Genomic DNA, 14069 nt, shown 5'->3' on the forward strand with positions numbered 1-14069 from the left:
AGGGATAATGGTGTTTATTTCAGCTCCCCCCACTTGCTCCCCCCTCCACCCCTCCTCCTTTTCCATGCCAGGCAGCACCTTTTAAAATTCATTGGACGTCAGGCGATCATGCACAATCCATATGCTTTCACTTTATCATTTGCATTTCATGCCTCCTGGCTTTTGATGTGCTGATACGTTTTGTTGCAGCCAGGAGACGTGCATGATCATTATTTCAATTTTGAAGGGGGCCAGCAGGTTCATCACAAAAAGAGAATAAAGGGAGGGGGGAAAGGGGAAGGGTGTAGATAAAAGGTGGTTTGCTAGTTCCCCCTAAGTTTAAGGGGTTCGGACAGAAAAAAGTGGCGGCTCATGACGTGAAAAGATTTTTCCTGCTTCACGCACACTCGGGGCCTAAAACATATGGACATACTGATTGGTCATATAACAAACACAGAATAACTCCAAATTACATGGGCAGCAACATACTAAACTTTAAGAACAAGATGCACAGATTTAAACACAAACTACCATTACTAACAGATACCCCTCTACTTAATAGCTCATACTGTACAATAGGGGTGGGCAACTCCAGTCCTCAAGGGCCACCAACAGGTCAGGTTTTCAGTATATCCCTGCTTCAGCACAGGTGGCTCAATCGGGCTCAGAAGACCGAGCCACCAGTGCTGAAGCAGGGATATCCTGAAAACCTGCCCTATTAGTAGCCCTTGAGGACTGGAGTTGCGCACTCCTGCTGTACGAGCTGCAAACACAGACACAAAACTCCGGACCCACATACACGTATAAATAACTTACCCGATTCCGCTTGATAGCCAAACCAAGCAAACCAATATGAAGCAGTTTCTAACCTGCTAAAGGTTTTTCTATTCTGATCGAAAATAGAGACTCTCTCAATGTTATACAAGATTTCCAGAAATGATGACAGCTAATGAGCACAAAGCATTTCTGGCGTTACTTTGGAAAATACTCTCTTGTTGGTATGTACAGTTCCTTAGACAAGGACTGTGGTACCAGGTACCACATAGAAGCAAAAGCATGGAGTGCCCTTTACCCCACCAAACAAGAAATGTCAAAAGCATCTTAAAGCTGCAGACCGAGCAATATTCTACATGTGTGTTTATTTGTATTTTTTTTAAAAATCAGCTAAATTAAACCACTGTGAATGACATTTTTAATGTGTTATGTAACAAGCATTTTTGTTTCTATAGCAACCATGTACAAATTCACTTCCCCTTCCTCTTCCTCTTCTTAAACAGGCTCTGACACACCCCTTTTTGAGCCCTGTCCACTCTCGTGCAGTGCACCAATTGTATCTAGTGACAGCCTGGTCACAGCAAAACACCTGGCACTATCTTTTTTTTTTAGTTTTAGGATTGAAGCAGGAGGTCTCCGTAGCCGAACCCCATTAATTTCAGCTCTCGGGGCCTCCTGCTTCCAGAGATACTAGTTCCGCTATCTCTGCAGCCAGGGAACTTATGTGCCTAACGAAATGGCGGCGTTTAAATGCTCCGTGGGCCAGTAGGAAGCCGTGACGTCATCCCTGGCGACCTCCTATTGGCCCGCGTAACCTGGACATTTAAACGCCACAGAGATACCGGCACCCCCTATGGATGTAACCATCTCTGGAAGCAGGGGGTCCCCGGAGCTGAATTTAATGGGGGTCAGCTCTGGAGACCCCCTGCTTCAAACCTACAGTTTAACAAAAAAAAAAGAAGTAGTCCAAGGTGTTTTGCTGCTTTAACCTTGTGGTGCTGGAAAGACCTTAACAAGAGTACGTCCGCTAAGACACAGAAGATACAGAAGATACCGATATAGAATCAACATTTAACGGCTGCCATCTGTATAAGTCCATTGACTTGAATGGGAGTTTTCACATTTCACCGCAACCTTACGCTTCAGACTTTATAGAACCAGCCTCTTAATTGCAACATATAATAGCTACGTACTGTATGTTCAGAGCACAAAATGTACTCTTTGCAGATGTACCGCTGTCTGCAAGTATGCATGAAGGACTGGAATGACAATTAAGATGGCTTTGCAGTGAGCGAGAACACAAGCTATTTTCTTCACACCTGGAAGGCACAGGGGTTAATGGGACATCCTTAATGAATCTGTATGAAACTGGATTTCCTGTGGGTATAGGACTCCATATTTAAAGAGTGCTGACACAGGGATAGTGAAGAAGCCAAAGCACGAGAAGGGCGCTTTCTATTCTGATTAATATCCTTCCAGCAGCAATGGCATAATAGACGCTCACCAAAACACACCAAATACCAACGTTCGGAACTCGACATGCTGGGGAAAAAAAATCAGAATAAAAACAATGCAATTGAAATCAACGTGTATCCATGACGAAGATCCAGACCGAAGTGTAAAAAGGCTGACCCATACTTTCATTAAAACTCGAATGTCATATTTTCCCTGTACATTTTATTTCGTTACATTAAACATACAGTATCTTTTATTTAAGTACCGTATATCTAATTCCCTCTACACAGGCGGTTCTGCATATAAGCACTTGAAACCCACCAACATAAACGAGTTGCAATAAAAAGAAATCCTTCCTCTCGTCTCTTAATATATATACAGTATATATCATTTTTCATGGTTGTTTTAATTTAGTATGTGGCTAGCAGCTTTTGCCTAAACAGACTGTGAAAAGAACAAATATTCATGAAAATTTAGTTAGGGGCACAGATGTAAATGGGGAAAGATACTGTGGCAGCTCTAAAGGTTACATAATTTATTAGTAAATCCCAATTTATATAAAAATTATTTTTTTTAAAAACACAGTGCCTGCATTAATGCATTTCAAAAAACCGTGACAAGGAAGTGTGAGATCAGTGGAAAAATAAAAATGTTATGACGATTTAAAAACAAGTTAAAAGATAATGGAGACATGAAAAATATAGTATGATATTTTTCTTTTATTTAATTTTTAAATGTAGTTTGTATAGAATATAATTATATTGAAACCTTTTTGCTGTACAGTTTTCACATGTTAAATACGGGTCTAAGAGGCAATGAACCATCGTAACTTTCACCCCTTTTGACCCGTGTGACTATTTCGGGGGGGAGGGGGGTTTAGTTTCAGGAATTACCAGATCCATAGTTACACAGTAGATGAGTTTGAAAAAAGACATGTTCATCAAGTTCAACCTATGCAAAATTTAGACGACAGATACTTATACTACAGTATATTTGTATTTACAGTATTTTGATCCAGAGGAAGGCAAATCAAAAACAAAACAAAAATAAACAGTGAAACATCCTCCAATGCTGTCTCATAATGGGAAAACTAAGTTCCTTATTGACTCCAAATGATGAAAAATCAGACTTCTCTTTGGATCAACATCCTTCCTAATGTTTAATTATTTGATATATCCCTGTATACCTTTCCTTTCTAAAAAGATGTCCAACCTTTTTTGGAAGATAGTTATTGTATCCGCCATCAGAGTCTCCATGGGTAATGAATTAGACATTTTAACTGCCCTTACTGTAAATAACCCTTTCCTTTGTTGTTGGTGAAATCTCCTTTCCTCCAACCTTAAGGGATGTCCCCAAGTCCTTTGTATTGTCCTTGGGATGAATAAGGTAGTTTTTTTGAAAGCTCCTTGTTTTGTCCCCGAATATATTTGTATATTGTTATCATATCCCCTCTTAGACACCTCTTTTGTAATCTAAACTAGGGGTGCGCAACCTGGGGGTCGCAGGATTTTCTTGGACCAGGGGAGGGGCACCGCAGTTGCAGCAACCCCGCGCTCTTCCCCAAAACATTTAAAGTAAATGCCGGGGGATCGCGTGAGGCCTCTGCAACTGAACTTGCCGTGGTTCAGCCGGCTTGAAATGACGCGTTGACATGGCAACACAGCGTCAAATTATATCACATGACCCCGCGGCATCATTTGACACCCGCCGCACGTGACGTCACATGATGCCACTGGCACCGACAGGAAGGTAAGGGGGCGCGAGCACCGGGAGAGTGGATGCAGGTGGGCGCAGCAACAGACGTTTGCGCACCCCTGATCTAAACAAATCTAAATTAGCTAGCCTCATAAGTCAGATTTTCCATCCCTGTCCATTCATTTGGTGGCTCTTTTCAGCACTTTTTCTAGTTCCATGATGTCTTTATGGAGTGGTGCCCAAAACTGTACTCAAGGTATGGTCTTGTAGAGGGGCATAATTATGCTTACTTCCCTTCCAAACGCACAACCCCAGAAATTTCAGCTCAAAACCCACCACTTCACACACACACACACACACACACACACACACATATTTATGTCAAAAGGAGTGCTACTGAGCGTGGCCAAATATATACAACAAAAGACAGAGAAGCCCAATGCTATATCCAACTTGACAAAATACAACTGAACCCCGTTATAACGCGGTCCTCGGGGTCCACAGAATGAGACAGTGTTATAACCAGGATTGCGTTATAAAATTTCACACACACACACACACACACACACACTTACACCATGTGGGATTTTTTTTTTTTTTAAATATTCAATGCTTTATTGTTAACGGACACATACACACACCCCTACACCATGTGGGACATGAGTACATTTTATATAATACACATGAAGGAATCGAACCCAGGACCTTTCATATGCTAGTACCATTCCCTACCTGTTACGCCACAGTTTTAGGAGAAGGAGTTAAGGTTACGGGTTTTTAGAGTTAGGAAAAAGATTAGAGGGTTATCCTTGGTGGGGAAATGGCCGGCGGCTATATGTCCTAGACCTACATATAAGTGCCAGCTCACAACCACAGGTACACGATAGACACCTTGAAATTGCCCCATTCATGCAGGTTCAAATAAATATTGCTTTTATTTCAAACCTATGTGAACAATGTATGCCAATATACACGAACAAATGTTGTTTCTTGTGAAAAATCGACGTTATTTAGAGTTTACATTAACATTCCTGAATTAGGGGTCCTAGATTTCAAAATATGGAATACCCTAATTTAGTCACCTACTGCCATACAAACCTTAAGCTGTGGACCTGTATAGATTTATAGCCAGTGCCAAGAAGTTCTAATGTTCAAACACTCTGTTCACGTACTGTACTGTTTAAGTGACGTATCGATTTTGTGTTTGTGCTGCGCTTTGGGCACTAATAAATGTCCCATGGTCACTTTTTATTTTAACAGCACCTGTTGACTCAGGACTTTCCAAAAGAAAAAATGTGCACATTCATAAATGATACAAATTTAGTAGTGAAATGTGTTGTCATTACAGTTTCCCTACTTTCTGGAGACAATGGGGTCAATTTAAAAAATGCATACATCCGTTTTTATTCCAAGTACATAAACCTCTTTAAAAAAAAAAACAATAAAAACCCACCACATTGAAAAATCTAGGGATCCTTGTTTAACAAAATGGTGCGCTTCAGACCATTACTTTTCTCCGCCTCCCACCCCCCCATCCACTTCAATAAATGAGAAATCTTGATATATACCAGGGATGGCCAACCTCAGTCCTCAAGAGCCACCAACAGGCCAGGTTTTGAAGATATCTCTGCTTCAGTGCAGATGGTTCAATCAAAATGACTGAGCCACTGATTGAGCACAGGTGGCGCTCAGGCAGGAATAGCCTTCAAACTTGGCCTGTTAGTGGATCTTGAGGATGGAGTTTGGCCACTCCTGATATATACTGTAACAAGTGCAGATATATTTTGCATAAAAGCCACGAGGAGAACAAACTACATTTCAGAGAATTTTAACAGTACAGCACATGTACAGAGTGTTTGAAAATTAGAACTTCTTGGCACTGTCTCTAAATCTCTTCAGATGCACAGCTTAAGGTTTGTATGCCAGTAGTAATTGAGGGTATTTCCTATTTTGAAATCTAAGACCCCATATTCAGGAATTGTAACGTAAACTATACACAACATATATTTTTCACAAGAAACAACATTTGTCTGAGTATAGTGGCATTCATTGTTCAAATTTATCTGAAATAAAAGCAATATTTTTTTGAGCCTACAGTGTTATATCGTTTACCTGTACAGGTCTATCGTTTACCTGTGGTTGTGAGCTGGCACTTATATTTAACCTATGTTTAATGCATTTGTGGGATAACTGTGGGATGTACCTAACTTATTTTTCAAGTATTGTCTGTGTAACAAACCACTAACAGCTTCTCTCTTAGGCTGCGATTAAACAGAAAAACGCCTGTGGTGTCGCCCGTAGCGACACCGCGCTGCGCAAAAAACAAGTTTCATACATGCGTGATAAGTGGCTATACCAAATTCAACTGTCTCCCCGCTTGCTACTGCACTACAGCATTCTGGGAAGAGGCTCAGCAGACTCCTTCTTGGGATCCCCGAGTGACCTCAAGGTCACAAGTTCACATCCAAGAACGGGTTACTTACTTAGCATTTAATCCTTATAAATTTGAGAACGTTGATGCACTTAGGAACAAACATTGCAGAGTAATCAGTGCATCTGATGAGATCCGTTATTTTCAAATGTGTTTATTTCATTTGTATAAGAGTGCCAAAGAATCAGATTTATTTTCAGCATCTTTTATTCTACATTAATGTGTTTACAGTATATGCAATCTCTCTACATAGAGTATGACTTTGTTATATGGTGAGACAAAAATATGAACACCTTAACAGTTAGGAGACCCTCTAGCACTAAATAGTTGAAAGCAGTTCATGCGCTGGATAACAACCAACAGAAAAGACCTATATGGTCTCAAAACTTAATGTACAGAAACATCTGTGTTTTTTTTTATATTGTTCCAAACAAAGATAGCAGAAGAAGAACACAGTGCCTGAAGACTAACAAGTGGTAGGAGGTTTCTTACTTTGTTGAGGGCCCCTGCTCCAGTCAGGATAATATGCGAGTTTTCAACCTGGATTATTCTCTGACCCAATCTGACCAAATATGCTCCAATGCCAATAGCTCGGCAAGTTACCTGGATGTACAGACAAGAGAATCTTAGCATACATTTGGCTGAAAATCTTTTTATAACTATTGATCTACTAATCACCAAAAGCCACACTGTTATTGCAATATATTACAATAGATCGCTGTTTTTACAAAGGAGTCAGTGATGGTGCCTTTAGGGCAGTGTTTCCCAACTCCAGTCCTCAGGGAACCCCAACAGGTCAGGTTTTAAGGATATCCCTGCTCCAGCACAGATGGCTCAGTCGAAATGACTGAGCCGCTGATTGACCCACCTGTGCTGGAGCAGGGATATCCTTAAGACCTGACCTGTTGGGCTTCCCTGAGGACTGGAGTTGGGAAACACTGCTTTAGAGTATCCCAAGGTATCATACTTGCATAGTAGATAAGGTTGAAAAAGAGAGATATGTCCATCGAGTTCAAACTATATTAGATTACAGTACATTGATCCAGAGGAAGGCGAGGACTTCTACCCTTCTGTCCTCATTGACCGAGCGGTCACATCATCCCAAATATCAGAGGGGCTGTGGCATTCTGGTACCAAGGCCCCTCTGGCACCCAAAAGGTTAAGGGATGACCCTGTGTCGTTTATACTGTCCTTGGGATGAATAGTTCTCTTGAGAGCTCCTTGTATTGATCCCGAATATATTTGTCTATAGTTATATCCCCTCTTAGACGTCACTTTCTAATGTAAACAAATCTAAATTAGCTAGCCTCTCCTCATAAGTCAGATTTTCCATCCTCTTTATTCATTTGGTGGCTCCTCTCTGCACTTTTTCTAGTTCCATAATGTCTTTTTTTTATGGAGTGGTGCCCAAAACTATACTTCATATTAAAGGTGAGGTCTTACTAAGGATTTATACAGTTGCAAAATTATGCCTTCATTAATAACCCGTTTAATACGAGATATTTCATTTCCGTTTGCAGCTACTGTACTGCCTGACATTGAGCACTATTGCCAAGCCTAAATCTTTCTACATGAAGGATTCACCTAATTTGGTTCCAGTTAATTTGTAAGTCGCCTGTTTATTCTTGCTTCCCAAATGCATAACCTTACATTTATCTGTATTAAACCTCATCTGCCTTTTACCTGCCCAAGTTTCCACTCTATCCAAGTCCTTCTGGAGAGAAATTACATCCTGCTCTGACTTTACTACCTTACACAATTTAGTGTAATCAGCAAAGATGGAGTTTGCTCTCTATGCCAACATCAAATTCATTAATATAATGAAATAACAATAATGGTGTGGGTCATATTTGTTACTCTCAAAAAGCAGGATCTGCTTCGATTAAAACTTTGAGCGCACAACCCAATTACAGATTTGTTCCAGAAAGTTAAAAAAATTCTTTAAATTAAAGATACACACAAAGTTTAAAAATATATATTTTTATCATGAATATATCCATAAAAAAAAGAAACTCTAAAATTCCTATCACTACATCATCAAATCCATAAAGTGCCTCCGTTTACATTTGGCCCTGTTCATCATTTTTCAGGGTAAAAGTTTACTTATTAACTAAAAGTATACAGCAAAACAAAGTTAGGAGATAGCTATGAATTACCAAATTTATAGTGATGATTTCATCATAGGCTAATGATGACTCCCCAGCAATCATGCCAGATCCCCTGAGGTTCTCCACTCCAAGTCCTTCTTCCTTACCAATGATGTCGGTTATTTTGTACCTGACGGACACAAAAGGAATACAAAATGCATTGTGAAGTGAACTAGGCGCATGACCATTCAGCAGTTTCCTGTTTTGGAGGAACAATGATGCATAAACATTTTACGTGAGGCTTACTAAAGATTGTCATCATTGAACGTTTTCTACAAATGTAAACTCCGCTTGATGACTGCAACTTTGAACATTGTTCTCGTGCATTGTTAGGTACAGGCTCTTAAGTAGGGCTTAATAAAAATACAGGAGGGCTCCGGGCATGACGGCGGGTTCCGTTCTAAGGGCCTGCCGCAAAGTGAAAATCGCCGGAAAACGGCACCGGCGATTTTCAGCGTGTGCGCATGCGCAGACGTTCCCCCTTCTGCGCATGCACGACCTCCACGTCTGTTCTGTGCATGCGCATCCTTGGCAACACCCGTTCTGCGAATGCGCAACCTCGGACTTCCTCGTTCTGCGCATGTGCAGACATGGTGGCCCCCTTCTCGGTGCCGCCGTACAGACGAGAAGCGGGGCCCTGCTGTAGCATAAAAAAAAAAAAGCCCCCAAAAATACAATACATACATGGACATTATGACTGCAGCAAAAAATAAAAAAAATAATAAAAAAAAATCACAAGGGAGCCATCTTGTGAAGTCAATAGAGGAAACATTTTTACATAAATCTCTCTGAAACAGAATACTATTGGATGGAGGAGATAATACACATTTGAAGCTACAATCAGTACATCTCCCTGATAAATAAGAAGAGGTAGCCAATATTACTTGTGAAATGGGTCTGTGTCTTTAACTAAGCAGTTATTTATCCTCCCGAGTTTATCCGCTCTCTTACAATATAAAATACACCTTTGACAATACATGGTGTTAAAATGGCTATAAATCACTGTGTTGATCTGTAATTAATTTTATATTGACACTAATTAGTGATCTGAATATGTCTCAACAGCTACTCATTCTGAGATAATAAAAGAACAATGGGGAGAGGACTGGACACAAAATAGGGAAGTAGTGAAGGACCAAACAGGGAAATATATTGGAGTTCTTTCAGCAGTCTTCCTACTATACTAGCAACACAACGACTGTTACTATGAAACCATCCATTGAGTTATTGAACAGATTCTAATGTGTCAAAAAGCCTTCTGCAGAAATATCAGAACCTTGTTGCCTGGAACTTCAAACAGCCTGTCACACAATCTAATATTGTTAAATCAGGCGGGGGCTGCAAGTTTTTCTGATCAGGCTAAAGATTTTCCTGCCTATTCTGAAAAAAAAAAAAATTTGTATTCCAAAGTGTGTAATCTGTCATATTTTTCATTCTATCTACTGTAGGTTTGTTATATCAATTCTATAAATACAATTGAGCTGAATTCAGACACTTATAAAAACACCAAACAAGATAGACAACTATTTTTTAGATCTATTTTTAACGTGCAATCGGTATGCTTGTATCTGAACAATCTGTGTTGTGGATATACATAGAAAATTATTTGCTCATGTTAATTTTGCAAGTGACATGAATCGGAAATCCCTGCTCTATACAGTAGAGATGGTTTGGATTTCCAGCACTCAATTCAGATTTCTTCGTGTATTTACCTGGACTCCCCTTCATCCTCCACATGCTCACAGTGCACAGAGTTTAAAGCGCTGACCTTCTTGTAATCTTGAGGAGTCAGATATAAGTATTTAAAGCCCTAGGAAGGAAAACATGAGTGTTAGTATAGAATAAGAAACGTACAAATGAATAGGGTCCTTTCCTTTTACACTCGTGGTTCTACTTTTACCAGTGAGCTACTGTAAGTTAAAAGCTTGTGTGGGAGGAACTGGTTATTTATTGTATGTTTCATTTCTCAGAATTTAAAAAAAAAAAAAAAAATTGGATCCAAGATGAGCTACACAAGTACTTTTACATCCACCTTTTAAATAAATCATTTTTAAAACTACATTTCTCTTCTTATTTGTCCCTGCTTGGCAAAAAAAAAATAGCTTTGATCCAAAAGCTTGCAGCAAGTATGCTTAGCGCTAAAATGTTCGATTCATACCATACACTCTATTATGCTATGTCCCTCTCATGGTTTATCCTGAGGAGGATTCCAGCTTGCAGTTAACTACATCCATGTTCTATTACGATTGCATGAGACAGGCTGCGAGTGCTTTCTTTCCCCAATTGAGCACTGCACCAGTTCACTGAATACTTATTTGCGCCTTATATTGTTTGCTATTGATCACACGGTACTGGTGGCCATTTTTTTTATGCTGCACTAAGTCACTGTCATGTATTTATTATATACATATAGGTGTTGTATCAGTTTGCGCTCTATATTGTTCTATATTTCCCTTACCTTCATTTTCACCTATCTCTGAGGCGTCCTTCCAGCACTTTGAGTGCTGATACATCATCTAACAGTATTATGTTATGCTTTGTCTTCTTCTCTCATTTCATGTATTGGGAGTTCATCTGTACTGAAATCCGTTTGGAATAACCAGGACATTGGTCTTCAACTAACATCCAACGGTTGTATATTACTGCAGTGCCGACGAATACTCTAAAACAAATCTGGGGCAATCACCAACAAGACTTGGGTACATGCTGGGTACATGCTGCAACATTTCAGTGACATTTCTGCAGACAGACTAATGGCCCTTCAGATAAACACAGTGGGGGTCCCTGGCAGTCCCATTCAAACTGAATGAGACTGCCAGGGACCCCTGTTGTGTTAATCCGATGGGCCATTAGTCTCTGCAGAAATGTCACTGAAGTGTTGCAGCATGTACCCAGCATGTACCTGGATCTTGTTGGCGATAGCCCCAGATTTTCCAAGGCAAGTTTAAGGCAAGTTTTAGAATACTTGTCGGCGCACCTGTACATAGTGTTATGGGGTTGCTATTTTGCCACTTTATAACAATGTTGGCTGTTTCTCTAGAACTTTGGCCACCAAAGGTCTAATTTTAATTTTCATGGCATTTCTAACTTTTAATCAATAGAGCGGGGAAGCAAATTTCGTCAGGTTCGCAGATTTATAATACAGACACCGTTGTCTATTGAAAAAGGCTGTATCTCTATCATGCAATGGGATAAGCTTGCTGGAGTACACTGTGCCGAGAATAAGAGGTCAACACAGGGTCATTCATACCTTATGGTTGGAGGAAAGGAGATTTCACCAGCAACAATGGAAAGGGTTCTTTACAGTAAGGGCAGTTAAAATGTGGAATTCGTTACCCATGAAGACTGTGATGGCGGATACAATAGATATTTTTTTTTTTAAAGATGGATATCTTTTTAGAAATGAAATGTATACAGGGATATACCAAATAAGTAAACATGGGAAGGACGTTGATCCAGGGAGTAATCCGATTGCCAATATTTGGAGTCGGGAAGGAATTTATTGTTCCCCTTATGAGATATCATTGGATGATATTTCACTGGGGTTTTTTGTTTGCCTTCATCTGGATCAATATACTGCGAGTACACATATAAGATAAAGTATGTCGTCTAAATTTAGCATAGCTTGAAGTTGATGGACATAAATCTTTTTTCAACCTCATCTACTTTGTAACTATGTAACAGAGCACAAGTCAATTAGGCTATAATGCTGCAAGGTGTTTATAAGAGTATATAGCTTTTTCTTTCATTTCAATCCTACTCGTATTGTTGGGGAGAGTGGCTATGTTAGTTTGCATAGATACATAGATATATACAAGATACATACATACAAATATATATATATATATATATATATATATATATATTTTAACACAGTGACAACCATGTAGAGAGCAGACATTAGAATACAAGAACATTAATACAATAAATAGTGATTGAAACATAAAAGTAAAGATTAGGATAAAGGAATTCTTAAAGTCACTTGTCATCCATAAGCAGGATACAGAGAGATTTAGGGAGACAGTAGGATTAACAATCGTAATGCCATTTATTTGCTTTATTACATTTCAGTAAAATAGCACATGCATTCACAAAAGTTACCCATACCTACAGTATATAGATCGACTGACTTATTCGTGCCATATTCAGAAAACTGGAGAGCAAGAGAATTTCGAGCAAACTTTTGGCAAAATTAAAAGGACAAAGTTAGAAATACATAGGGGTATATTTACAAAGATGTGCACTTGATTAGGCCCATAAGGTACTTTATCTTCCGACATGGGAAAATATTTGGTGGAATAGCACCACTTAGTAAATATGGGCTGCGGTGTATTATTTGCTCCTTTCTTTTGCTAAATTGTGCGCTAATGTCACATTTTTGTCCATGTTTAGGAATATGTGCCAATGAGTCACATCTCTATTAAGAAGATGGACAGATCTCTATAAAGTCTACTGGTCATGTTTACAACTCACTAAATGCCACCTTTAAAAAAACGTTACCTACTTTGTAGGGATCGGCAGGGTCTTCCCAAGCGACGTGGAACATATGGCGGATCTCTTCTGCTAACCCTATCCTTGCGCCACTGTTTGCTGCAACATATATTCGAGGGATCCCCTGAGACCGGGAGTGCTCTGAAGCCCTTAAGTACAGCAGGTCCTCTTGGGGACCAAAAGAGCCAATTCTATACGTGATGTCATTTCCTATAACGATGATGTCACGGCCATCCGGATATTCTGGGCTCTTGAGAGTCATTTTCCAAGCCACCATGCCAATCTAGGGGGAAGGGAAGGAAATTGTATGATTCATAAGTACATCAATAGGCTATTTAGATCTACTTTTCATTGATATGCATTCACATCATTATCTATATATTTTTTTTATTTAAACCCCATTTCGTGTGGAAAACACTGTCCCTGGTTTGTATGGTATGATACTTCCAGACTAGAGAAGATCGTAAAACGTACATTTGAGTGTGTAATATTTAAAGTAAGGGTGGGAAATTTCACTGGTGTATTGGTTTGGATTTTACAAAGGGTTCGGGTTTTGGATTTTTAAACAATTATGGAAAAAACTCAAGATAAGCAGGAACTTTTTTTTTTTAATGTATTAACATTTTCAAAACCCAATCACAAACATTTGCGAGCTCAAAAGTGTGCCCAGTTTATACAAGAAAAAGTAAAGAAAACATTTGAGTCGAACTTCCAAACGCACAGTTTTTATTTTGAACACGCGGGCCAGCCTATCCTTAGGCTGCGTCCTTAGGCTGCGTCCAGCCGTGCTGAGGCGTGCGGAGTTTTCAGCCGAGCGCCAAGCTGTTTTTCAGCGCGCTGTCGGCTGAAAACATCCAATCAGCCTTCAGCAGCGTCAACGTCACGTCGGCGCCGTGACATTGACGTCAGTGCGTCGCGGGCGATTGGCCCAGCGACGTCACTGCCCCGCCTCCAACCACCTCCCCCCCGGCTCCCTTCGCAAGTCCGTGCAATCGCGCTGACTGAAGCAGGCGAGCCTCAGCGTTAGCGTGCCTCCGCTCTCCCCACACCTCTATGGCCCGGGCCTAAAACATAGTCTGCTTATCTGAGGTTAAACT

At 40.0% G+C, this 14069-nt stretch overlaps 1 protein-coding gene across 5 annotated transcripts in view; it reads right to left on the reverse strand.

The window, feature by feature from the left end:
- The window catches only part of ACACA (acetyl-CoA carboxylase alpha), a 286049-nt gene that overhangs the window by 104944 nt on the left and 167036 nt on the right, over positions 1–14069 (reverse strand). For all 5 annotated transcript variants that reach the window (XM_075589504.1, XM_075589503.1, XM_075589501.1 and 2 more), the window contains 4 exons: positions 12986–13255; positions 10194–10291; positions 8491–8611; positions 6827–6937 (listed from right to left, as the gene is read on the reverse strand). In XM_075589504.1, coding sequence (XP_075445619.1) covers positions 6827–6937; positions 8491–8611; positions 10194–10291; positions 12986–13255 — 600 coding nt within the window. The remainder of the gene's footprint in view (positions 1–6826; positions 6938–8490; positions 8612–10193; positions 10292–12985; positions 13256–14069) is intronic.

The sequence above is a fragment of the Ascaphus truei genome, chromosome 3 (assembly GCF_040206685.1).
Source record: "Ascaphus truei isolate aAscTru1 chromosome 3, aAscTru1.hap1, whole genome shotgun sequence".
NCBI lineage: Eukaryota > Metazoa > Chordata > Amphibia > Anura > Ascaphidae > Ascaphus > Ascaphus truei.